Consider the following 23,803-nt stretch of genomic DNA (forward strand, 5'->3'; position numbering starts at 1 on the left):
CCCAGATAGATCAGATGTTGAAACATTAAAAATATTTTCTTGTACTAATTCTGCTATAAACTTTTAAAACATAGTCTTTCACCCTCTATGACTTGGGCTTAATCCATCCACCCCCTGAAGACTTTATCTTCTATAAGATCTAGCAACTAAATAATATTTAGAATATCAAAGATCCTATAAGATTTGTATTAATGAAAAGGACCAGAGCTATGTCATAGTTGTTACATATTTTGCCATCCCTCCCTATAAACTATTGGAAGATATCACAGGTTTCTACACCAAGGAGTTGTGTCCTATAGCTATAACAATTTGGCAACAGCAGGAGTGAATAGGGAGATCATAAGGACCAACACAGTGGTTCAGATAAGGGAAAAAAATTCATCTGTTCTACCAAAGATCAAGTTTTACCCCAGACCAAATATCCTTACAGAAGTGTTATACCCAATTTGCAGCACACAACCATTGAGATGTCAATTTCAGCAGGCGAAGAAGGGTGAAAGGGGAAATAATGTTCTCCACGTACCAGCGTGCAGTAGAATGTGCAGACCACACCCGTTGCTACCACTGCACCCCACAGATCAAATCCCGTGACTGTGGGAGAAGAGAGAGCACACGCAATAACTTGGAAATAGGCAGTACAAAATATTCTGCAGGAAGTGGCGCTGTGGCTCAAGTGGTAGAGCGCTCGCCTTGAGCTGAAGAGCTGAGGGACAGCGCCCAGGCCCAGAGTTCAAGCCCCACAACTGACAAAGGAACAAAATAGCCAAGAACTCCTGTCGGGGTTGTCGGGGCGGGGGGGGGGGGGGGGGGGGGGGGGGGGAGGAGGGGGCAATACTCAAGGAAATTAATACCTCATAATACCTGACTTCAAACTATACTACAGAGCCCTAGGAACAAAAACAACATGGCACTGGCACACACACAAAAACAACAACAAATAGACCAGTGGAATGGAAGACTCAGAAATAAGCCCACACCGGTTACATCAAGATGACATTTCATAAAAAGTAAATGCTGGGGCTTGGGAAGTGGCTCAGTGGTAGAGTGCTTGCCTTGCATGCATGAGGCCCTGGGTTCGATTCCTCAGCACCACATAAGCAACAACAACAAAAAAAGCTGGAAGTGGCTCCGTGCTCAAGTGGTAGAGTACTAACTTTGAGCTGAAGAGCTGAGGGACAGCGCTCAGCCCCAGAGTTCAGGCCCCATGACAGACAAAAAAAAAAAGAAAAGAAAAGAAAAAAAATGGTTTTGAAATTTAACCACAGTCAGAATGGCTACTTTCAAGAAAACAAACAACAAATGCTAATGAAAATGCTGGGGAAAAGAATCCTGACACACTGTTGGTGAGAATATAAATTAGACCAGCTATGATGGAAATCAATACAAGATTTCTCAAAAATCTAACAACAGATTACCATAGGATCTGGGGATACTATTCTTGGGCGTATAGCCAAAGGACTACAAGGTAGAATAAAACAGACACACCTATACACCTATGCTTATTGTTTATTGTAGCACTATGCACAACAGCCAGCCTATGGAATCAGCCTAAATGCCCTTCATCTGATGCAATGGAGAAAGTAAACATGGTATATACACACAATGGTATGTCATTTACCCACAAAGAACAATGAAACTAATGTCATTTACAGAAAAGTGGATGGAAGGGGATATCAGGTTGTTAAGAAAAAGAAGCTTTCAGCCAGGCACCGGTGGCTCATGCCTGTAATCCTAGCTACTCAGGAGGCTGAGATCTGAGGCTCACGGTTCAAAGCCAGCCTGGGCAGAAAAGTCTGTGAGACTCTTATCTCCAATAAACCACTGGAAAACCAGATGTGGTGCTGTGGCTCAAGCAGTAGAGTGCTGGCCTTGAGCTGAAGAGCGTAGGGACAGTGCCCAAGCCCAGAGTTCAAGCCCCATGACTGACAAAAAAGAAAAAAAGAAAGAAAAAGAAAAAGAAGCTTTCAGAAGGACGAAGATCACATATTTTCTCTCATATGCAGAATTTACACCCAAATTACATGTATATATGCACATATAATATTTTAATTACAGGGCTGTTTGGGGGAAGATGGGAGAAGAAAAAGCAAGAGAATGATGAAAGTGAATGATACTGAACTGTCTTGTCTTTATGAATGAAAATGGCATAAGAAAACACACTGAAAGCTGTTGAAAATGGGAAGAAGAGGGGATAGGGAAAGAGTGGTAGATGGGTGAGCCCAAACAAAGTACAACAGAAGCATTGTGAAAAGCCTTGTGCAACCCCACTGAGCAATTAATAAACTACACAAGCATAGAATACTTCATTATATATAAACTGAATTTCAAAAACCCGGCCTTTAACTTTCAAAAGCAAGAAATGGAAAACTAAGAGATAGATCAACTAACTGCAATTAAACTTACTTGGATATTGTATCTAACAAACACTGAAAAGAAAATTTTTAAAAATTGAGCACTGACTTGTTAGGATATTAAGGAGTTTATGTTAATGCTTTGGATATGATTATATAATTATCTTTATTTTTTTTTTTAAAAAAGGGCTGCCTAGCATGGGCAACATCCTGGGTTTGGCCCCCAGTACCAAAAAAGGAAAGACAAAAAAAGTAATAGTTAAAAAATAGAAAAAAAGAACAGAATCCTTGATTTCCTCACCGATTAAAGCAGTGCTCTGGTTATGCCCAGAACTATAGTTTTAAACCCTAATATTTTTAATTACACTTAAAGTCAATAGGTAACTTATAAAGTCCATAGCTTCTTTTTTATTATTATTTTTTTGCCAGTCATGGGGCCTGAACTCTGGGCCTGGGTGCTGTCCCTCAGCTCTTCAGCTCAAGGCTAGCGCTCTACCACTGGAGCCACAACACCACTTCCAGCTTTTTCTGCTTATGTGATGCTGAGGAATCGAACCCAGGACCTCATGCATGCAAGGCAAGCACTCTACCACTGAGCCACCTTCCCAGCCCCCATAGCTTCTTTCTTAATATATGAAATGACCTGTTCTTGATGTTGGTAATGTTTCTGTGGGACATGCCTGGAACTCAGAGGTGAAGAGCACTTCATATAATGGACTACCTTTTTGTAATGATATTGTCATACTGTGCAGACTGGGTGGAGAGAACTACCAGACTTGTCACAAAAGCCACAAAATGGAATGTGGATTGAGTAGGGTTGCTCCATGTTATATTAATTCTAGAAATTGCACCACATTCTTAACCATCACAGAGTACACTTGTCCATTCCATAAGGAAGTTCTAGAGATTAAAAATCACTTCCACTGATAAGAATTCAAAGGACATGGTGTTTCCCCCAATGTCTTTTGAAACTATGACTAACATGAACCTTTTCCTCAATAAATGATTACATTTCCACAGTACTTTTTTCTGCCCTGAGCTAAAGATTATAAATAATCTCTTGATGGGCACATTCGTTATTTATAAGGACTCTACAGCCGACTGTCCTTTTGTCACCAGGAGCAACCTGATGTTAGATGACATGGGTAGTTTCTCTACTGTGGTGCATAGCTGGTCATGAGTTCTGCTTTTCTATTAACCTACAGACATTTTGGAACTATCCATTCCAGAAACTCAAAGAAGCTAGAATGGACATTAAACACATCTTACTTCCTTTATAAAGGTGTTGGGGGAAGGTGGGGTGGGGGGAAGGATAGAAGCATCTGTCTATCTCTCCATCTTCTCCAAGAGAGAATAAGCCTTACTGAAAATGAACCCCAAACCACGAGTAATTTATGTGACCACTCTAAAATGTACCTTGATTCAAAGCCAGGGCAGGGGCATAAATAACAATTCCAGTATACAAAATCTAGGAAAGAGGAAATAAGAAAGCCAAATGAGTTATATGAACAATAAGATCCATGAATTTAGATGAGTATAAAATAAAATTTGTCTTTTTCTATAAAGTCAACAATAAAGTGGAACTTCAGTTTCAATGTAGTTATTCAAATTTACTTATAACTTGAAATATGTTATTTGAATAAAGTTTATTTTTCTTTCTGGATCCTCATACCTTTCAAAATTCTTTTGTCACCAACTTTTTGTAAAACTATGGATTTTTACCATTAAAAATTTTACCATTATAATTGTGAATCATCATTGATGTTAAAACCAATTTTTCTACACTTAAAACAATTGAAAATGAAGCTGGACACCGGTGGCTCATACCTGTCATCCTAGCTACTCAGGAAGTTGAGCTCTGAGCACCATGGTTTGAAGCTACCTGGGCAAGAAAGTTGGTGAGACTCTTATCTCCAATCAAACACCAAAAAGCTAGAAGTAGAGGTGTGGCTCAAGTGGTAGAATGCTAGCTTTGAACAGAAACACCAAGTAAGAATGCAAGGGCCTGAGTTCAAATGCTAGTTCCAGCACAAAAATAACAATAACAAACATGATATGCAATGTACTATTTGAGTACTTAATTTTTCTGATGAGTAGATACAAAGGACGAGCTTTGCTTACTCTGAGCAACTTTTCACATCCTGTTTTGGCACATATGAAGGAATTAGAATGTGACAAAATGTTGTCCTAACAATTGTCCCCCTTTTTAGTTCTGCTGGCAGTCTTAACATAGATCCTCAGAAAGTGTGAAAAGTTGGCAATTGCAAATTACCAACCTCAGTTCTGTGGGAAAATTTCCACCAGACCCCAAAGAACACTTTTGTTTACTGCACATATTAAGGACTGATAGAACTTGTATGCCTGTAATCCTAGCTATTCAGAAGGCTGAGATCTGAGGGTTGAGGTTCAAAGCCAGCCTGAGAAGGAAAGGCCATGGGATTCTTATCTTCAATTAGCCACCAAAAAAGCTGAAAATGGAGCTGTGGCTCAAATGGTAGAGTACTGGCCTTGAACAAAAAAGCTCAGGTACAGGGTCTTTGAGTTCCAGTCCCAGGACCAGCTACATAATATGCAAAGAAAACCATGGTAAATAATTTACAAGGGAATTCTGTTTGAGCAAATGCTTGGGTCACTTGGAGAAGTAGAATTGTTGATGAAATTGAAAGCCACATCCTTAACCTCCATCAACATGCCCAGCCCTACAATGCTCAGCTGTAGGAAGAAGATGGATCGCACGTGATGTGACAATGATTTAAAAAAAAAAAAAAAAAGACAGCATTCAGATAGAGAGTAGGAAGCAAATCCTTGCTTTTCATTGTCAATCAGTAAGTCTATATGTGCCTATTATTGAATTACCTGATTGCATATTTTTCTTTTAAAAATTCTTCCAGCTTGGGCTGGGAAGGAGGCTCAGTGGTAGAGTAGCTTGCCTTGCATGCATGAAGCCCTGGGTTCGATTCCTCAGCACCACATAATCAGAAAAAGCCAGAAGGGCGCTGTGGCTCAAGTGGTAGAGCACTAGCCTTGAGCTGAAGAGCTAAGGGACAGCGCCCAGGCCCAGAGTTCAAGCCCCAGGACCAACCAAAAAAAAAAAAAAAAAATTCTTCCAGGCTTGGAATGTGGCTTAGTGATAAAGTGCTTGCCTCACATGCATGAAGCCCTGGGTTCGATTTCTCAGTACCACATAAACAGAAAAAGCTGGAAGGAGTGTTGTGGCTCAAGTGGTAGAGTGCTAGCCTTGAGCAAAAGAAGTTCAGGGACAGTGCCCAGGCCCTCAGTTCAAGCCCCAGGACTAGCAAAAAAAAAAAATATATCCAGAGGTCATAATTCTGTATTTTTACACTGTCAACTGACTAATTGGGTCTTACAGTTCACTCTTTTTAAAGGGAAAGAGGCAATACTGCAATTTTAAAATCAGGGCTTTGTGCTTGCTGGTTCCAGTCCTTTATATTTTAGTTATTTTTCAGGTAGGATCTCACACTTTTCACTAGGATTGGTTTTACACCCAAATCCTACCACATCTGCCTCCTGAATGGCTGAGATTACAGATGGTACCACCACACACCTCACTCATTTTTCCCCAAATCGGTTCCACGATTCTCCCATCTGTGCTTCCCAAATAGTTGAGATTACAGGCATTAGGCACCACACTCAACCCTACAGTCCAACTTTTTAAAGAACATAGATGGATTTGCTTTTTAAAATATGCTTCCAAGCAAGTATATTTGTTTCTTCCTGTCTTCCTGTCAGTTTTTTTATATCTATTACTCATCATGTTGCAAAAATATCGTGAAACCATACAACTTGTTTCTAATGTTAGAATTCCCATTGTCAGTCATTGGAGCTCCCTTAAATATTTTTGTCATCTAATGATGCCATTACTGTCACCATCGTCTAGGTAGGGAAATGGGAGCATATTTTCCTAAGGCAGTATATCTGTTGCTTAACCAATACAATATTAAATTTTATTTTTCTCTTGAGCTGGTATTGGGGCTTGAATTTAGGGCCTTTATTACCCTCAGCTTTCTTGTTCATAGCTGGTCCTCTACCACTTAAGCCATGCCCTCAGAATGACACTTCTTACTGGTTAGTTGGAAATAGTCTCAAGGACATTTTACCCAAGCTGACTTTAAACCAAGATTGTCCAAGTCTCAGCTTCTTGAATAGGTAGGATTACAGACATAAGCCACCAATGCCTGACTACTGCAATCTTGAAATTCACTTAAACTGCTCTGGTGTTCTAGGAAGCAAAGCATTTGCTGTAACATTGTATCACAATCTTAAAGTATAAAGGTGTGGTGTCCAGTGTTTTTCATTTCCTCATTTTCAGCATTCTTTTTATTTTCTCTTTTTTTAACACAGGGGCTTGCCAAGTTGATCTTGAACTCATGATTCTCCTGTCTCCGCCTCCTGAGTGCTGTGATTGCAGACATCTATCAATCACCACACCATGCTCAGCATCTCTTCTTTATTTTCCATATGCTCCCAAGTAAGAGTCATACAGATACCAGGGATTAAAAATATTCCAGATGGCAAAAGATGAAATAAGGAATGGAAAGCTACTCACTGTTTGAACAATGAAGAGGACTGTTCCACAGAGACGAATACATCTATTAAATCGAAGTTCTAAATACTGTGGCCAAAAAAAGGAAAAGAACAGTTACGTGAATTCTCTGGACAATTACTTTTTTTATTAACAGCTTAAGCTTTGGTGCCCTGTTTTCACTTTCCTATTATTTATGTATAACAAATTGCCTTTTAGTATAATTCAGGAGATTTTAACACAGAAGTAGATTTGTGTAACCCCCATCCTAGGGTACAAAACACACCATCACCTTAGAAGCTCCTGTCCGCTGGTCCTTTGTATCTACTTCCTCATCACTAAACCCTATCTAAAATCAACCTGAAAGACTAGGAAATGAAATAGTATTATGGTTTGTTTGTTTTGATTTCCAGAGTAAGCAATCTGTTGTTTTCTCCTTTCTCTCAATATATGTCCATTTTGTGTGATTCGCTTGGGGGAATTAACCTTTTCCTATTGCAACAATTGTGATGAAATTGTCAAAGTGCCTTGTCTCTCCTGAATAAAAGGAGGTTATATGACTCTAAGGCAACCAATTAGCTTCTTTTCCCAATGGAAGGCCAGATATGAAGTGAAGTGAAGTGATTGGAGCAGAAGCTGCTATATTCTTTCCAAGATCTGCTCACACATCTTCTCACCCAGTTCATACCCTTCTATTATATACACATATTTTTGTTCACACACATCACCCAGGTCAGTTTGTTGTTGTTGTTTTGTTCAGTTTTATTTTGTTTTGAAAGAAGTTTCTCTATGCAGCCCAGGCTGGCCTCAAACTTGTGACCCTTTTGTTATGAGATTAGTTTCTGTTCCAAGCCATGACTCTGACCATTCCTCCACTCCCCTTGAAAGCTGCTATGCTTTATAGTATAATATGCTTATTTCCTGTAGTTAGAGTCCAGATTTCAAAGCTAAGGTTTTTTAACTTGAACATTATGAGCACATATGTTGTGGAAAGTGGTCAAAGACTGACAATAGTCTTGTCATGTAGCAGAAGAAAAAGAGAAAAATGGGCAATAAATAATCATCGGAGCGAAAGACATCTGATGTGTTTTCCCTACAATCTCAGCTAAGGCTGGGTGCCTTGTTCCCTCAGTAACTCTGAAGCAGGGACAGATAAGCCCAGGTAAGCACAGAGGATGCTGACGGTCAGAGAAGACAGCAAGGTTACAACCTAGTTGTTAGCAGAGCTAGGACACAAACTTAGAATCTTTGATTCCAGAATCTGTGCACAGAACCACATCAATAGGTATACAATCTGGCGGTGTGTCTAGGACTCAGTGCATAGGTGGCACTGGCATGTGATAAGGCCTTCAAAAATACCTTATGGGGCTGGGAAGGTGGCTCAGTGGAACAGTGTACTTGCCTTGCATGCATGAGACTCTGGGTTTAATTCCTCAGCACCACATAAGCAGAAAAAGCTGGAAGTGGTACTGTGGCTCAAGTGATACAGCACTAGCCTTGAGCTGAAGAGCTGAGGAACAGCACCCAGGCCCAGAGTTCAGGCCCCATGACCACCACCAACAACAAAAAATCTTATGGGTAACAAATGCACAATACAGTGTAGGGCCCTAGGAGTTGAGTTCTAGCCCCTGACCCAGTCCCATTCCTGACTCAGAGGCTTGAGGCTACTGCTCTATATCTCAGAGCTACTGCTCTCTATATCTGAGATATAGAGAGTAGTAGCAATGTAGAATTACTACATCACAGTAGTAATTCTTTCCTACATACAGGATTTTGGAGACCATCCAATAGTATAAATGGATGATGTTGCAAATTCAAAATGAAGCTATTAACAAGTTAGTGAGATCCATGTCCATGAGCATTGTGAATTAACATGTCAAAAATCATTTGAGGACATTTTGGAAGATGTTTTAGAGACAGCGAGTCTTTCCAAATTCTATAAACAGACAATGTGATAGAGAATCATTTTAGCAAACCTCTATTACACATGAATGACCACGGATAAACAGAAGCCTTCTCTTTTTCTAGGCAATTCTAGGTATCTGAATGTCTGGAAACTGAAAAAAGGAGTGAACTATAAGTAAACATGAACTAAATTATTTAGTTGAAGTAAATGTTCGAGAACACTTTCATAGATAGGTATGTATCTGTGTATATTGTGTATATGTGCATATGTGAGTCATTTTTCTCCAATATTGGCTAATCTAAGAAAATCAGTATGCCTAAATTTACCCAAGACCAAAACGAGATAGATCAAGAAATCTATTGATACTGTACTAAGCTGCAGAGGAAATGCCTACAGGCTTAAACAGAAGTTCACATCTCTGTGCAGTGGCATAGAGAATAGCTCCAGAACTGACAGACAAACCTACAGAGTAACAACAGATGTCCAAGTCAACTGAGATCTCTCATAGTCCTCAGGACACTAAATAAGTTAGGGTCACTAAGACTTCTGTGGATTAAAAAGAATTTAAAATTTACTTTAAATAAATCTGCTCAAACACACAGCTTCAGTTGGAACCAAAGGGACTCCAAAAAATGCAACAAATTAAATTGTTATATATATATATATATATATATATACATATTATGTATCTCAAGTTCACATCTACTTTTTTTTAACTTTTTTTTATTGTGAAAATACTGTACAGAGGGGTTACAATTACATGGGCAAGGTAATGAGTACATTTCTTTTTTTTTTTTTTTTTTGTCGGTCGTGGGGCTTGAACTCTGGGTCTGGGTGCTGTCCCTCAGCTCTTCAGCTCAAAGCGAGCGCTCTACCACTTGAGCTACAGCGCCACTTCCGGTTTTCTGGTGGTTTATTGGAGATAGGAGTCTCACGGTCTTTCCTGCCCGGGCTGGCTTTGAACCGCGATCCTCAGATCTCAGCCTCCTGAGTAGCTTAGGATTACAGGTGTGAGCCACCAGCGCCCGGCTAATGAGTACATTTCTTATCAAGCATTGTAGCCTTCTCCTTTGTTTCCCCTTCCTCACGTCTACTTTTTTTTAAATGCGCTACTTCTTTTTTTTTTTTAAGTACTCTACTGCTGAGCTACATCCACAGCACATAGCCTATTGTCAGAAGACAGTAATAAATAGATATTGAAAAAGATTGTGAACAGGTGATTTTCTAGCTATAGAAATGCAAATAGGGTGATTCTACATTTGAGCCAAAATGCCAGGGAGCCTTTGCTCATGGTTGGATTTCACATTCTGTATAGCATTCCACCTCTTAGCATGAAACCATAAATATAGCATCCCATAAGAAAGACTTTGCCATCACCAATTGATAGCAGTAATTTGTGCTGTCCCTAACTGGCTAGCAACCCTGTTTAATAGCTACAATGTGCCCCTAAATTCATGTATCTTGAACCACTTCCCTGGTCTTCTATGCACTGGTATCTGCCCTACTCAGGGCCATACCAGACCAGACCCACTAGAACCTTCAGAAGCAACTACTATATTTCCACATTGCGGTATATTGCTCTTGCTAGCTTAACTTACTCTTGAATCCCTGCAAAATCAGGCCTCTAGAGTGTCTCCCTTGAAAGTCTGTTTTGTGAGTATGAAGTCAGACAATGTATGTTAGCATGTAGCCCCGTGGCCAGTATGTATTAAATATTGAGAAGGTGTGAACTGTCATGTTTTAGCTGAAGTCTCTGCTAAGGTAGCTCTCATCACTGAATGTCTATGATAAATCAGTTTCGCCTTAAGTTAATGTTGAAACTCCAGAGAGACACAGGTCAGTGATTATGAGATCAGCATTCATCTGGAAAGACTGAGCTCTTCTTGCCAGATTATTCAAACCCTTTCCAAGTGTCAAAGTTGGTTAATTCAGAGCTCACAGACTTGAACATCTGAAGATTCTATCAGATAACACACATGCATGACATAAACCAGGTGTTCATATACTACAATGCTGGAATATTCTTCACATCCACTAAGAAATACATGTTCACATCTCCCTCAAAGCAAGAAGTCCCTTCTGTGTTGTCCATTCTCTTGTGTGTATTTCTGATAAAGTTATAAATGAAGGTAGATATTTCTCTTTCACAAGAAAGTAACTGCAAAGCTGGGCACTGGTGGCTCACATCTGTGGTCCTAACTTCTCAGGAGGTTGAGATCTGGAGGATAACAATTTGAGGCTAGTCCAGGTAGAAAAGTCCACAAAACTCCATCTCCAAAATAACCAGCAAAAATCTGGGCTCAAGTGGCAACACACCAGCCTGAGGAAGCAAGCCATTCAAGAGAAAGCACGAGGCTCTGAGTTCAAACCCTGGCACAGACAATAAATTCATTAATTAATAACAATAAAGTAATTGCAAACACCACCTTGGTACAGAAAGTACTAGAGATTCAATAGCTACATGCAGGAGTTTGGTGGCCACAGAGAATAAGTCTTCAATGTTAGTGCTCTACGACTTAAGCTGTGGCTCCACTTACAACCTTTGGGTTGCTAATTGGAGATAAAGACTCTTGCAGTCTTTGCTACTTGGGCTGGCTTCGAACCTCCTCCTCTGATCGTAGCCTCCTGAGTAGTTAGGATGTCAGGCCTGTGCCTGTTGAGGAATTCTTACTGCTAATTTTCCCAGTGACCCCCAACATCATAAGCACCACACTAATTGTGGCCAATGTTTATTCACCATGCACTCCATACCAGACTATTCTAGAAGCTACACCTAACTAACATCATCTCTTTTAATCCATCCAACAACTGGATGAATCGATGATGTTATTTTACTTCTAGGGTACAAAAGGTTAATTCAATAAGTGGCCCAAGGTCACACAGCTGGTGTAAGTGGTAGAATCTGATCTCCACTGCAAGTTCTGAACCAAAAGCTACTTAACCATTTGAGTACCCTCCTTTGGCAGGAATAGATGGTGTGATTCTCCCCCCACCCCCCATCCCTCACCATTGTCCTGGAAAAGTGAATGGCCCCCAAAGACTCCTTTTCAAGGAGTAGCTGAGAATCAAAGACACAAAAAGGTAGAAAGGACTGTTGGCCCTGGCCTATTCCATCGAGGGCCATAGCCCTCTTCCAGGACAGACATTCCCCAAGGAGAAGAGAAGGGAGATGAACCTGGCACACGGAGAGAGCGCCAAGTGGTAATAATAGCAATCTATCTCCCCAACCCTTCCCCGTTTACCTCGTAGGTGCTGGTGATTCCCAGTTTATAGAACACGGGGAGGAAGACCTCGGCACTGATGAGCACCACAAGAAAGTAGCTGATGGCAAACACACTGAAGACGGCTCCAAAACGGTAGACCTCAGAGGGGGTGCCCAGCACGGTGACGGCCGACATGAAGCTGGCGGTGAGGGACATCGCCACGGGCACGGCCGTCATGCTGCGACCCCCCATCAAGAAATCCTTGGAGGTCTGCTGGCCGCCCCCCGCGAAGGCGTAGTAGATGCCGATGGCGGCCGAGATGAGCAGCATGCCCGCGAACACCACGTAGTCCCACACCACGAAGCCGCCGATGTCCCGCCGCGCATCCATGTCTGCTGCGCGGTGGCCCGGGCGCCCTGCGCGCAAACTTGGGGAGCCCACCCGGCGATGAGCAGCCGGAACCCCGCGGTGCGCACCCCGGACCCCGCGATGGGCAGCCGGGACCCCGCGATGGGCAGCCCGGACCCCGCGATGGGCAGCCCGGACCCCGCGATGAGCAGCCCGGACCCCGCGGTGCGCAGCCCGGACCCCGCGATGCGCAGCCCGGACCCCGCGATGAGCAGCCCGGACCCCGCTATGGGCAGCCCGGACCCCGCTATGGGCAGCCCGGACCCCGCGGTGCGCAGCCGGGACCCCGCGGTGCGCAGCCGGGACCCCGCGGTGCGCAGCCCGGACCCCGCGGTGCGCAGCCCGGACCCCGCGATGCGCAGCCGGGACCCCGCGATGAGCAGCCCGGACCCCGCGATGCGCAGCCGGGACCCCGCGATGAGCAGCCCGGACCCCGCGATGGGCAGCCCGGACCCCGCGATGAGCAGCCCGGACCCCGCGGTGCGCAGCCCGGACCCCGCGATGCGCAGCCGGGACCCCGCGATGAGCAGCCCGGACCCCGCGATGGGCAGCCCGGACCCCGCGATGAGCAGCCCGGACCCCGCGGTGCGCAGCCCGGACCCCGCGATGCGCAGCCCAGACCCCGCGATGCGCAGCCAAGAACGCGCCGTGCAGCTGCGGTGCGGGCTCCGCTCGGCTCTACTTCCTTTGCTTTGCTTTAAAAAAAAAAAAAAAAAACAACCACCTGGGCGCAGGGGTGTGGTGCCCTGAGGAGATCACAGGCGACTTCCAGGCGTCGCCTAGGTGTCCGCCCCGAGCCTGCGCGCCGCGCCGAGGTAAGGATCTCAATCTCTCCCCGGCTGGCCCCGGAAGCCCCTGCGCCCCAGTGCCATCCGTGGCACCCACTCAAAGCCCGGGACTTCAGGGAGTCCGCGCTCGCGCCTCCCTGAGAGTTCACCAGGTGTGAGGGCTGGGGTCACCAGGGATCACCGCGGGGACGCCGCCGGGGGACCCACCCGCGGGCGGGTGACGGAGGGAGCCAGCAGCCGCGCCCCCAGAGAAGCCCCAGGGAGCAGATTTTATCAACTGGCATTTCAGGGACTGCGTGGTTTAAATAAGCAGGTGACCCGCGGGGGAGTGCGGGTCAAAGGACAATTGTCACGCCTTGAAATTTCAGCTTTCCAGTTCAACAGTTCAGGTCATGACAGGAAGATGTGGCGCGGAGATTTTCAGGTCGTCCTTATTAGATAAGTTAATGGGTGAGGGGAACGGCAGGCGCAGGGAGAGTACTTAGTCCGTCCTAAAACCGGTGGGAAGGAGAGAGAGAAGTTTGTGTCGTTGCTCGTCTGAGTTTCCCCCTCTCCCCCCCCCCTCCCCGCCCCAAGCTAACTTTTTCTAATCTGCAGTACAGTCTGTCTGATCCCTTCCAGCCCGGGGTGGAAATGGTATTTGCTGTTGTGTGAAGACCTCTGACACTGGACACCTTTGCCAAGAACTAGTGTAGCTCTTTTTCTTTTTTAAATGTTTTGATCATCTTTACGTCGTTGTACAAAGGGGTTGCCATTCGGTTTAGGAATATAACCCATCTTGTTCGGTGCCATCCCTTTCAACATTCTCACCCATCCTTCCCCACCCCACCCCCGTCCCTCACTTTTCTTAATTTTGTAGGATATACATTCAATTCTTGACTGCATCCCCCCCCCCACCCCGCTCCTTCTGCTCTTCATTTGTCTTGGTGTAATTTTTGTTAGCTTTGATTTTTTTTTGGGGGGGGGGGAGTCCGGTTGTGGGGCCTGAACTCAGGGCCTGGGTGCTGTCCCTCAGCTCTTCAGCTCAAGGCTAGCGCTCTACCACTTGAGCCACAGCGCCACTTCTGGCTTTTTTCTTTTTGCTTATGTGGTGCTGAGGAATCGAACCCAGGGCCGGCATGCAAGGCAAGCGCTCTACCACTGAGCCATCTTCCCAGCCCTTATTGTTAGCTTTGCATAGGAATCATTTCTTCAAAATGAAGACAGTGGTGAAATCACTTGCTCTAGGAAATGATGGAAATGCTTCTCTATTGAGGTCCAATTTAAGAACTCGTTCTTTTGATGACAATATTGTACTCCGCAAGGGCCACCAGTAAATTGGTACTAAACGCAGGCACAAATGTGGGCCCTTCAGACATTTGAAACAGGAAGTAGCTCAAGTGGTAGAGCGCTAGCCTTGAGCTGAAGAGCTGAGGGACAGCGCCCAGGCCCAGAGTTCAAGACCCACAACCAACAAAAACAAAAAAAATAGTAATCGTTATTGCTAAGTGTTAGTGGTCAGGCCTGTAATCCTAGCTACTCAGGAGGCTGAGATATGAGGATGGCAGTTTGAAGCCAGCCTGGGCAGGAAAGTCTGTGAGATTCTTATCTCCAATTAACTACCAAAAAAAGCAGAAATGGAGCTGTGACTCAAGTGGTAGAGTGCTAACCTTCAGCAAAAAAAAGCTCTGGAACAGCACTCAGGCCCTCAGTTCAAGCCCTAAGACTGGCACCAATAAAACAAAGAAGTCTATTAATCTTCAGTCAATCTATCTAGTCTTCTTTGCTATTCACTTAAATCTTTTTTTAAACGTTTGTCTGTTTATCATGCTATATTTTAATTCAGTGCCACTGACTTCAATCTGCACTGGTATGTTGTGCTTTACTGATCTCAATGTGGATTTGTCTGCTTCTGCATTTTAATATCACTAACAGTTTCTCAGAATCTCATGCTAAAGTCTTTCCAGCTTTCTAATTCTATGGCTTGTTGTTGTTGTTTTGGTGTCTATACTGGGGCTTGAACCCAGGGCTTAGGCACAGACCCTGAGCTTCTTTGGCTCAGGCTAGCGCTCTACCACTTGAGCCACTTCCAGCCTTTTCAGATTAGTTCATTGGAGATAAGCATCTCATGGACTTTCCTGCCCAGGCTGGCCCAGGCTGGCTTCAAACAGCAATCCTCAGATCTCAGCCTCCTCAGTACCATGCTGTATTATTAAATTTCTTTTTTTAAAGAATCCTAAGAAAAGTTATTCTATACTTCTCCTGAATCTTTGAAACCATGTTCCCAATCCTTCATCCCTTAGAATTTTTTTTTTTTTTTTGGTCTGGTCGTGGGGCCTGAACTCTGGGCCTGGGCGCTGTCCCTCAGCTCTTCAGCTCAAGGCTAGTGCTCTACCACTTGAGCCACAGTGCCACTTCCAGCTTTTTTTTTTTTTTTTCTGCTTATGTGGTGCTGGGGAATCGAACCCAGGGCCTCATGCATGCAAGGCAAGCGCTCTACCACTGAGCCACCTTCCCAGCCCAATCCCTTAGAATTTTACCATGGGACATATACTGATAATTTTTCTAGTATTCATCTTAAGTGCAAAAGCAATATCCAAGCTTAGTGTTACTTTCCATTGTATTGTTCCCTTCTTTTAGATTCCTGATTTTAGTTAGCTCAATATTATGATCATGAGATTTGCACAGATCAAAACCTTCCTGGACTGAGTAGTATTTTTCCGTTTCCCTTGCCTGGGCCTTGTGGTTAAATACTATCATTAAAGCTACAGGTTATAGTACCCACTGCACCTGGGGAGCTTTCATCTTCAACAATCTATAGGATATTATTCATGAGGACATCCCTTCTTCAAATTTGCTTCACATCCTTTCACCAGAGGTTTCTTGTGTAGAAATGTGGAAGCTCTTCTGAATAGTCTCTTTGTTTTGAAAATCAAGTAGTTAGAAGGGATGGGACTGACAAATGGTAGTGACTGAAATGGAAAAGGAATAGATTTTCTCATTGCTTCATAGTTTATGTAAGGACAGAATCTGATCCAAGATCTCTTGAATTTTCTCCAGGAAACAGTCATTCCACGATCAGCTGGGAACAATCTCCCTCATTTTTCTCTTCCCCATATGAATTTTTTCCCACTTATTAGTGGGAATCTTACCGGTCATTTAAAATAGATTCAATAGGGTTTTTCATGAAATATGTTACTGTTCCTAATTCTAGCTGCTCCACAATCAAGTATATATGGCCTTCTTCTTTGAATCCCTTTAGTACGTTCTTCTCATTCACTAGCCTGCAAAGTAAGAGAGTATTACACATATTTTTGTCAAGATTCTTCAATGAGGAGTAAGTAGCTCATGAGGTCAAAGTAGGACTTAAAAGCTGCCCTCCATATCGGCTTCATTTTTCCCTCTGCCTTCCAGAGAGATTTTGTCTGCATGACCAGAAATGTGCACACCAATGCTTATGAATCCTTAATGGACAGAATTCACAGGCCAATTGGAACTTTTGAATTCTAAGTCCCTGGAGAGGAAATCCTATTGGTAAGCTTATATCACAGGTCCTTAGGCCTCTCAACAAATCAGCAATGGCCAGACCAGGGCTGTCGTTGTGTCTTCCCAGCAATGAGAGGGTGGGGAAAGCAGGACTGGGTATCCATGTAGGAGATGGATGAGCTGGAGAAGCTCTGAATAACTCTTTCATTAATCACCTGAGTCTTGTATCATCTCTTGTGAGAAATCACAAGCTTTTTGGGAACAGCTTGCTCATCCTTGTAAATCCCCAGATACTGGCACTGTGTGTTACATAAAGAAAATGCTAAGCTTGTATTGGCACTGTTTTACAATCCCTGTAGGAACTGAGAAATTCCCAAGGATTTCTAAATACAAAATTGGGAAATCCAAGAGTAATCTTAATGGACCTTGAATGTAGACTTGCTCATATGCTTTCCTCTCAAGAGGAAAAGCCTCTTTTGAGAGAAAAATTAAAGGAAAATATGCTTCTGACAAAATTCCCTACTATCTTATGCTGAACCTTGAAATCACAATCACATTTTCTAGAGTATTCTGAGAAGACTTATCATATATTGTATTATTAATGTGTATCTACATATGTGTATATATGATACATGGGTGTACGCATGTGTGTGTGTGTGTGTGTGTGAGAGAGAGAGAGAGAGAGAGAGAGAGAAAGAGAGAGAGAGAGAGAGGGAGGGAGGGAGAGTCCCACAGACATGGGCTTGGTATAAAATATGCATCAGGCTTATTAACTATATTGATTCATCTTTAACTTAAAGTAGATTCTGTTGATTTTATCCACAAAATACAAAGTATAATATTGCTACAACTGTATGTCACATCACATTGTAATTGACTGAAGCTTCTTATTTTTCCTCAGTTGAATTCTGCAACTGTCTCCTAATTTATCTCCCTGCCTTATAGTCTAGTTACTGCATATGGATCTGAATGTAGCACTGCTTGCTCAAAATCTTCCACTTGCTTCCAAAATACTTGGGTCTTAAACCTGGCAGGCAAATCCCTCTCAAATCTAGAGTCTGGGTATCAGCTTCTTTACCCATGGACTTCTTTCCACTCTTTTTTTAAAATTATTTTTATTGTAAACGTGATGCACAGAGGGGTTACAGTTATGTAGGTCCGGTAATGAATACATTTCCTTTTGAACAGTGTCACCTCTTCCCTCATTTTTCTCCCAGGTCTTTCCCTCCTGCTCCCCCTCCCCCAACAAGTTATATAGTTAATTTTCCACACAGTATCTAGTGAATATCACTGCTGAATTAGTTCACTCTTTGTCCCATTATTTCTGTGCTTCCTTTTACCCTCCTCCAAGCAGATAAATTTACATATAAGACAAAAAGTACACAAATCAAAACAGCAACAAAAGGGGCAAAACAAAACAAAAGAAACACAGAAAGTAAAATTAAAAAAACTCATTTCCATCTCTTGGAGTTCACTTCAATAAACATCATTTTACATGATCATATGCACATAGCTATTGAGCCTTTGTGATCCTCTCCTAAGAATATCCTCCTGTGGTGTCACCATGTGAATGTTTGAGCACATCTAGTGTCTCTTGTCACAGGGTTTTGATAATGACCATTTTCTTCCCAGAATCCTCTTTTCCAGATACTCCTATGGCTTACTCTCTCATACCATTCCCAGGTTTCCTAAAGTGTCTATTCAAACTTGTCAGATGCTCCCTTCCCCCATTATTCTGCGTAATGTGTGGCCTTTCTCATTCTAGCCCCACCCTCCACCATTCGCTGTTCTCTTTTATCTGATTTCTCCCACCTGCATATCCCCTCCTAGATAGCAAGGTGTTGTTGACAGTGAGCAGTGATACAAGTAGATCAAATCATTTTATTTAGTACCTCACTTTTGGCTTATAAGGCATTCATTCTTCCCATTAAAGTGGATGCATTTGTTTTCTTGAGCCCAAAAAACCAACCCCACTGAGCACATGGAACATGAGCTACAGTGTATCGCTTGGTTCTCATACATGAATCATGTATGATCTTCAGTGTCTCACTAGGTACTCAGGAAACAGCCAGACCTGGTGACTTACACCTATATCCTAGTACTCAGGAGGCTGAGATCTGAGGTTCAAGATTCAAAGCCAGCTTGGGCAAGAAAATCGGTGAGACTCTTATCTCCAAGTAACTACCATAAAAACTGGAAATGGAGTTGTGGTTCAAGTGGTAGAACACTAGTCTTGAGCAAAAAACTCAGGGATAATGCCAAGGGCTTGAATTCAAGTCCCAAGACTGTGTGCTGGCGCACACGCATGCACGCGCGCACGCGCACACACACACACCATAGGGAAGTACTCATCTTCTGTATGGTTTTCATCAATTTTTTCATTATTCATCTCCTTTTCATTAAGTATTTAATTACAAACATTGATAACTAAATCCTAGGGTCACTACCTACAGAATAACTGTGTCTATTTTCAATGTAATTGGTTCTGTTTTAGCATAAATGGGTAATTATGTTAAAATACTCATTTCAATACAAAGGAAAAAAACTCCTATTGGAGTTTATGTTAGGTATTTTTTCAACCTATGATGATACACACTCCAGGAGCCTTAATGGATATATGACTACTGCATATTACTTATTCATTTATGTATTTCATGTCTATTCCACTAGAGTGCTGGCTCTGTGAGAAGAGTGACATTGTTCTATTTCATTTCGGAGGGCTGAGGATGTAGCCTGGTGGTAGAGCATTTGACTAGCTTGTGCAAGAGCGTGGGTTGAATCCCTATTTCCACCAACAGGCAGTGGCAGAAGATGGGGAGGAAAAAAATAACAGTACTTGACACATATAGACATTCAATAAACAGGAACAAAATTGAGAATTTACTAGAGATGTTGCTCTTGGTAAAGTGCTTGCCAAGAATGCACAAGGTCCTGCACTCATAATCCCCAGTAGCAACCAAAAGTCAAATTATGTTGTCAGTGAGAAAATATTTTGTTGTGTTTTAGAAGAACAGAAGCATGTACAGTTGATGACAATGATTATATTAAATGTACAAAAACATGGATGGGGAAATCTAAAAATAATAATAGCTATTAGGAAATTGTGATTATATGGGTGATTTTCTGCTAAAATATTCAGGTTTTTAAAAAAATGTTACATTGTTTTATTTAAGTAAAATATAAAGTGCATTGAAGTCTAAACCTGGATTCCAGTATTCATTGCTGAGGGATTGCAGGTAAATCTGAATCTTTATGCTTCTGTGGTAAATAGAAGGTCATAGGAGTTTCCAGATCTAAAATTCTGCCAACTTTGATCCCTTTCACTCCTTCCCTCTGATGTTTCTATTCTTCACTGTGGGCCCAAAGTTAGAAACATTCTTAGAATGACAATAAGCCAATTGCAAATCGGTGGGACTGCTTTCATTACTAATGGTCTTTATGATGAGTATATTCTTTAAAGCAATAGATTGTCTTGTTATTTGAGTCTGGCTGGTGGGAGGAAAAAATACCACTGTGGCATTAAGCACTTGCTCTTCTGGTTTGGGTGGGGTGATGGGCAGGCCCTAGGCTGGCACTAACTTCTCTTTGCCTTCCTAATGTATGACAGGGGAAACTAGCTTCTGTTGCTCATTTTGTGGAAGACTCTACAGGGTTGGAAGGCCAGTCTCATAAAACTTGTATGTGACAGGCTAAGTAGTTCATTTTCAGTAGAACCATTTCATGTTCATATGTGTCATCGCTCTGTGCTTTATAAGATGAATGACATAGGAAGGGAAATACTTTTTAAAATTCCTACCAGTCAGCAAATGATTTTGTGTGTGTGTGTGTGTGTGTGTGTGTGTGTTGTGGCATTAGCTTCTTAGTTTCAAAATCTCTAATCCTAAGAAACAATTCATTTAGTTCATCTCCACATCAACTGTAACACACCCAATCCAGCTTTTGTGATAGAGTAAAGGTAGCACACATTTGCACCAATCTATCATCCTTTTCTCAAAAGTCGTTCAAAGGAATGCACAAGTGTTGAGCTGTCTAGGATGATAGATGAAGTGGGTCAACATACTTGCATAAAATCAGAAAATAACCCAGCTTTTGAGCACAAGATGAGTTTCTTAGAACAATGTTGGGTGTCTGTGATTAGAAGAATCATTTTTAGGATTAAATAAGCTAACCATGACAAGTGTTAAAGCAACTCTTATAGCAAATGATTGTTTTGTTTTATTATATTTTTTATTATCTTTAAGTAGTTGTATAAAGGAGTTATCATTCAACAAATCAGCTTATAAAGTACCAGTTTCAAGTACCAGTTTCTGGTATTCATTTCTTGGCCTGTGAGTTAAGTTTTTCTAAGTAATTACACTGTTTAAATTCTCCCTGAAAATACTATACTTAAGTTAATACATTTGTATACACCTGTGCACAGTCTTCTATGCATTTATCTGTATTTTTATAAATTAGTTGTAACTTTCATATAGGAGAGAAACATGTACCTTTTCTCTCTCTGGGCCTGACTTACATCATTTATTTTTTTTGCAAATAATATAATGTCATTCTTCCTAATGGATGAGTCAAATTCCATTTTGTATATACACCACATTTTCTGGATCCATTCATCCATCTGGGCTTTTTTCATACTTTGGCTATAGTAAATAATGCAGCAATGAATATGGTTATGCAGGTGGCTTTAGTATCCTGATTTGTAATCTTTGGAACAAAACTTTCCTCGCTTTGTAAATTATTACTATTATAACCAAATACATTTGTGGTTCTCTTCTCTTCTAAAAGGAGAGAGTTGTTCAGGAGAGAGATTCCCATCCACTCCAATCATTATAGAAAAATTATAAAATTTATTATAAATTATTATATATAATATATTAAATTTTATTATAAATATTAGTATAAATATATCCTTAGTTTAACCAAAGGGATATTACCTGATATCATGTATAGAGGAATATATTTGTAAATGACATTATCAATACACATGTAATGAATACCTATTATATATAAGATCTGAACTAGGGACTGAGAGAAAAAGAAACGTATCACAAACACTATTCTTGACTCAAAGAACTTGCTATTTTGTTGTGGAAACTACTGAGAAAGCTAAACCAGCAACAATAAAAACTATAACAGCAAGAAATTATTCACAAAAAGAATTGATATTTTATTTTGTTTTTGTTAGTATGATAGTCAGCCCTAACATTTTTGTTCTTTTATAAAAACAAATCTGAAAAAGATGTAAATAGAATATTTGTTCATCTAACAGTCTAAGTAACCTGTAGTGAATCCTTTTGTTAAGATGCTTATCTCAATGTAGTTTCCTGTTCTTTCATTTGTGTTGTAATTTAATTTCTGTAGTTCAGGTTTAAGATGTACTTCTCCAGTTCCTAAAACTCAAAATGATGAAAGAAGCTCAGTTCCAAGATATTTGTTTAAACATTGTTTGGAGGCATTTTAGGTGGAAGTTTCCTTGCCCTCCCTAATGTGGGTGGGCTGTCCAATCTCTTGAAGACCTGAACAGAATAAGAGACTGAAGAAGGGAATATTCTTTCTGAGTATCTTAGGGCTGAGACCTCAAACTTTTTCTTTGAACTTAAACTAAAACTTACACTGTGAACTTTTCTGAGTTTCCAGCTTGCTGGCTGGAGACAAGCCACATAGTCATATGATCTCCTTCCTTATAGTAAGTTACTATATAATAATTTTAATTATTATGATTAATGTATGTAATTAATATATGGGATATATGTTATAATGGCCCTGTTTATCTGGAGAAGCCAGACTAATAAATATAACTAATATAAGACCACAAAACAGTTTGGAACTAAAGGGCAATGAAGTCATTCTTAATTCAAAGCCTAGTGTCATAAGATCTCCATTTATTCATGAGTACAAAATGAGTGTGATTAAAAAAAAGTGACTTCACTGATGATTGGCATCTCTTCCTTTCTGCCCAGATCTAGGAAATCTGGTAAGAAAGCCAGATTACTCTCTCCTTTGCCGCTGCTAGTAAGTTGAATGGGAAGTTTAAATCAGGTATGGGAACCCTCACACTAAACCTATCCCATAAATATAAAAAAGGTCTTTTAAAAAAATGTAAATGGATCTCTTTTCCTTGATGTCTCCCACCCCCTCGCTTTTTTCTCCCCCCTTAAGAGATACCCTCTTTCTCCAGAAGCCTCATGCTATAAGCAAGGGGCCCTCTTAGAGGAAGAGAGGCATCAATAATTTTGACATCCTTGTCAAATTTTGGGTGACAATTTCCCTTCTTTCCCAAAAGCAGTCACAACAATAGCAGTAACACCAGCTGAATTTGTGGATTGTTGTGAGTTTCAGAGACAACATAGTAAAAGTGCAGAGCTTTATTACCATATAGCGGGTGCTCATGAAGTTGTGATAAAATTTATAGAATTATAATGTAACTTAGAAAAGTGTTTTTCTAGGTGTTGGAAAAGTAAAGTAAAATAATGAGTCCTTGTTGTTATTTCTGTTAGCGCATGGCCAATGTTTTTATTTTTGTACGTGGATGAAAAGCCACAATTGGTAGTTCGCATGACACTGATAAAGTATTTGTTTCAGATCCACGTATGAGCTCATTCAAAATTTCTCAGTCCTAGGTCTCACATTCATGTTGATAAGAATCTGCGATTCTGTTCCCTCATGGCAGTAAACTAGAGAAAATGGAGGGTGGCTGGCCTCACCAGCACAGGTTGAGGAAGGGAGACCTCCCACTGGGATGCTGGAGATGGTGAAACAGAGGAGCTGGAATGTGGTCCAACTTACCCTACCTGTGAAAGAATTAAGTGACAGATTCTCATACACACCCTGAACAAATCACCCACTAGATGGAATTGGAAACGAGACAGGATCTAATTGTATTTTTTTTTTCAAATCTCCTCTACGATTTCCAGAAGTAGTAGAACCATGGAAAGTCCCAGTGTTTTTCTTAATAGTGACTAATAATGGTGGGTTTATAAAATTGTGCCCTTCCTCATGCAAGCTAAATACGAACTTAGTGCAACTCCACTAGAAGGAGCTGGTTGTGGCAAGTTTGTAATTCCATACCAAGTGAATGTCTATGAGCTAGCTGCAGAAAGTAATGGAGGGAAATCCCTACCTCAAGGAACTACCAGGACCTA

At 41.5% G+C, this 23,803-nt stretch overlaps 1 protein-coding gene across 2 annotated transcripts in view; it reads right to left on the reverse strand.

Moving 5' to 3' along the window:
• Positions 1-12,921, reverse strand: part of Slc5a8 (solute carrier family 5 member 8) — a 35,879-nt gene extending 22,958 nt beyond the window's left edge. Inside the window, exons 1-6 of one of the 2 annotated variants that reach the window (XM_042693290.1) lie at positions 12,904-12,921; positions 12,721-12,760; positions 12,043-12,437; positions 6,919-6,984; positions 3,768-3,819; positions 524-591 (exon numbers count right to left, since the gene is read on the reverse strand). In XM_042693290.1, coding sequence (XP_042549224.1) covers positions 524-591; positions 3,768-3,819; positions 6,919-6,984; positions 12,043-12,393 — 537 coding nt within the window. In that variant the 5' untranslated portion in view covers positions 12,394-12,437; positions 12,721-12,760; positions 12,904-12,921. Of the gene's footprint in view, positions 1-523; positions 592-3,767; positions 3,820-6,918; positions 6,985-12,042; positions 12,487-12,720; positions 12,761-12,903 lie in introns of those variants that run through there. The other variant, XM_042693289.1, reaches the window with a different exon arrangement.
• Between the last annotated feature and the right edge of the window lie 10,882 nt (positions 12,922-23,803).

This window comes from Dipodomys spectabilis, unplaced genomic scaffold, assembly GCF_019054845.1.
Source record: "Dipodomys spectabilis isolate Male_0828 unplaced genomic scaffold, ASM1905484v1 ptg000163l, whole genome shotgun sequence".
Lineage (NCBI taxonomy): Eukaryota > Metazoa > Chordata > Mammalia > Rodentia > Heteromyidae > Dipodomys > Dipodomys spectabilis.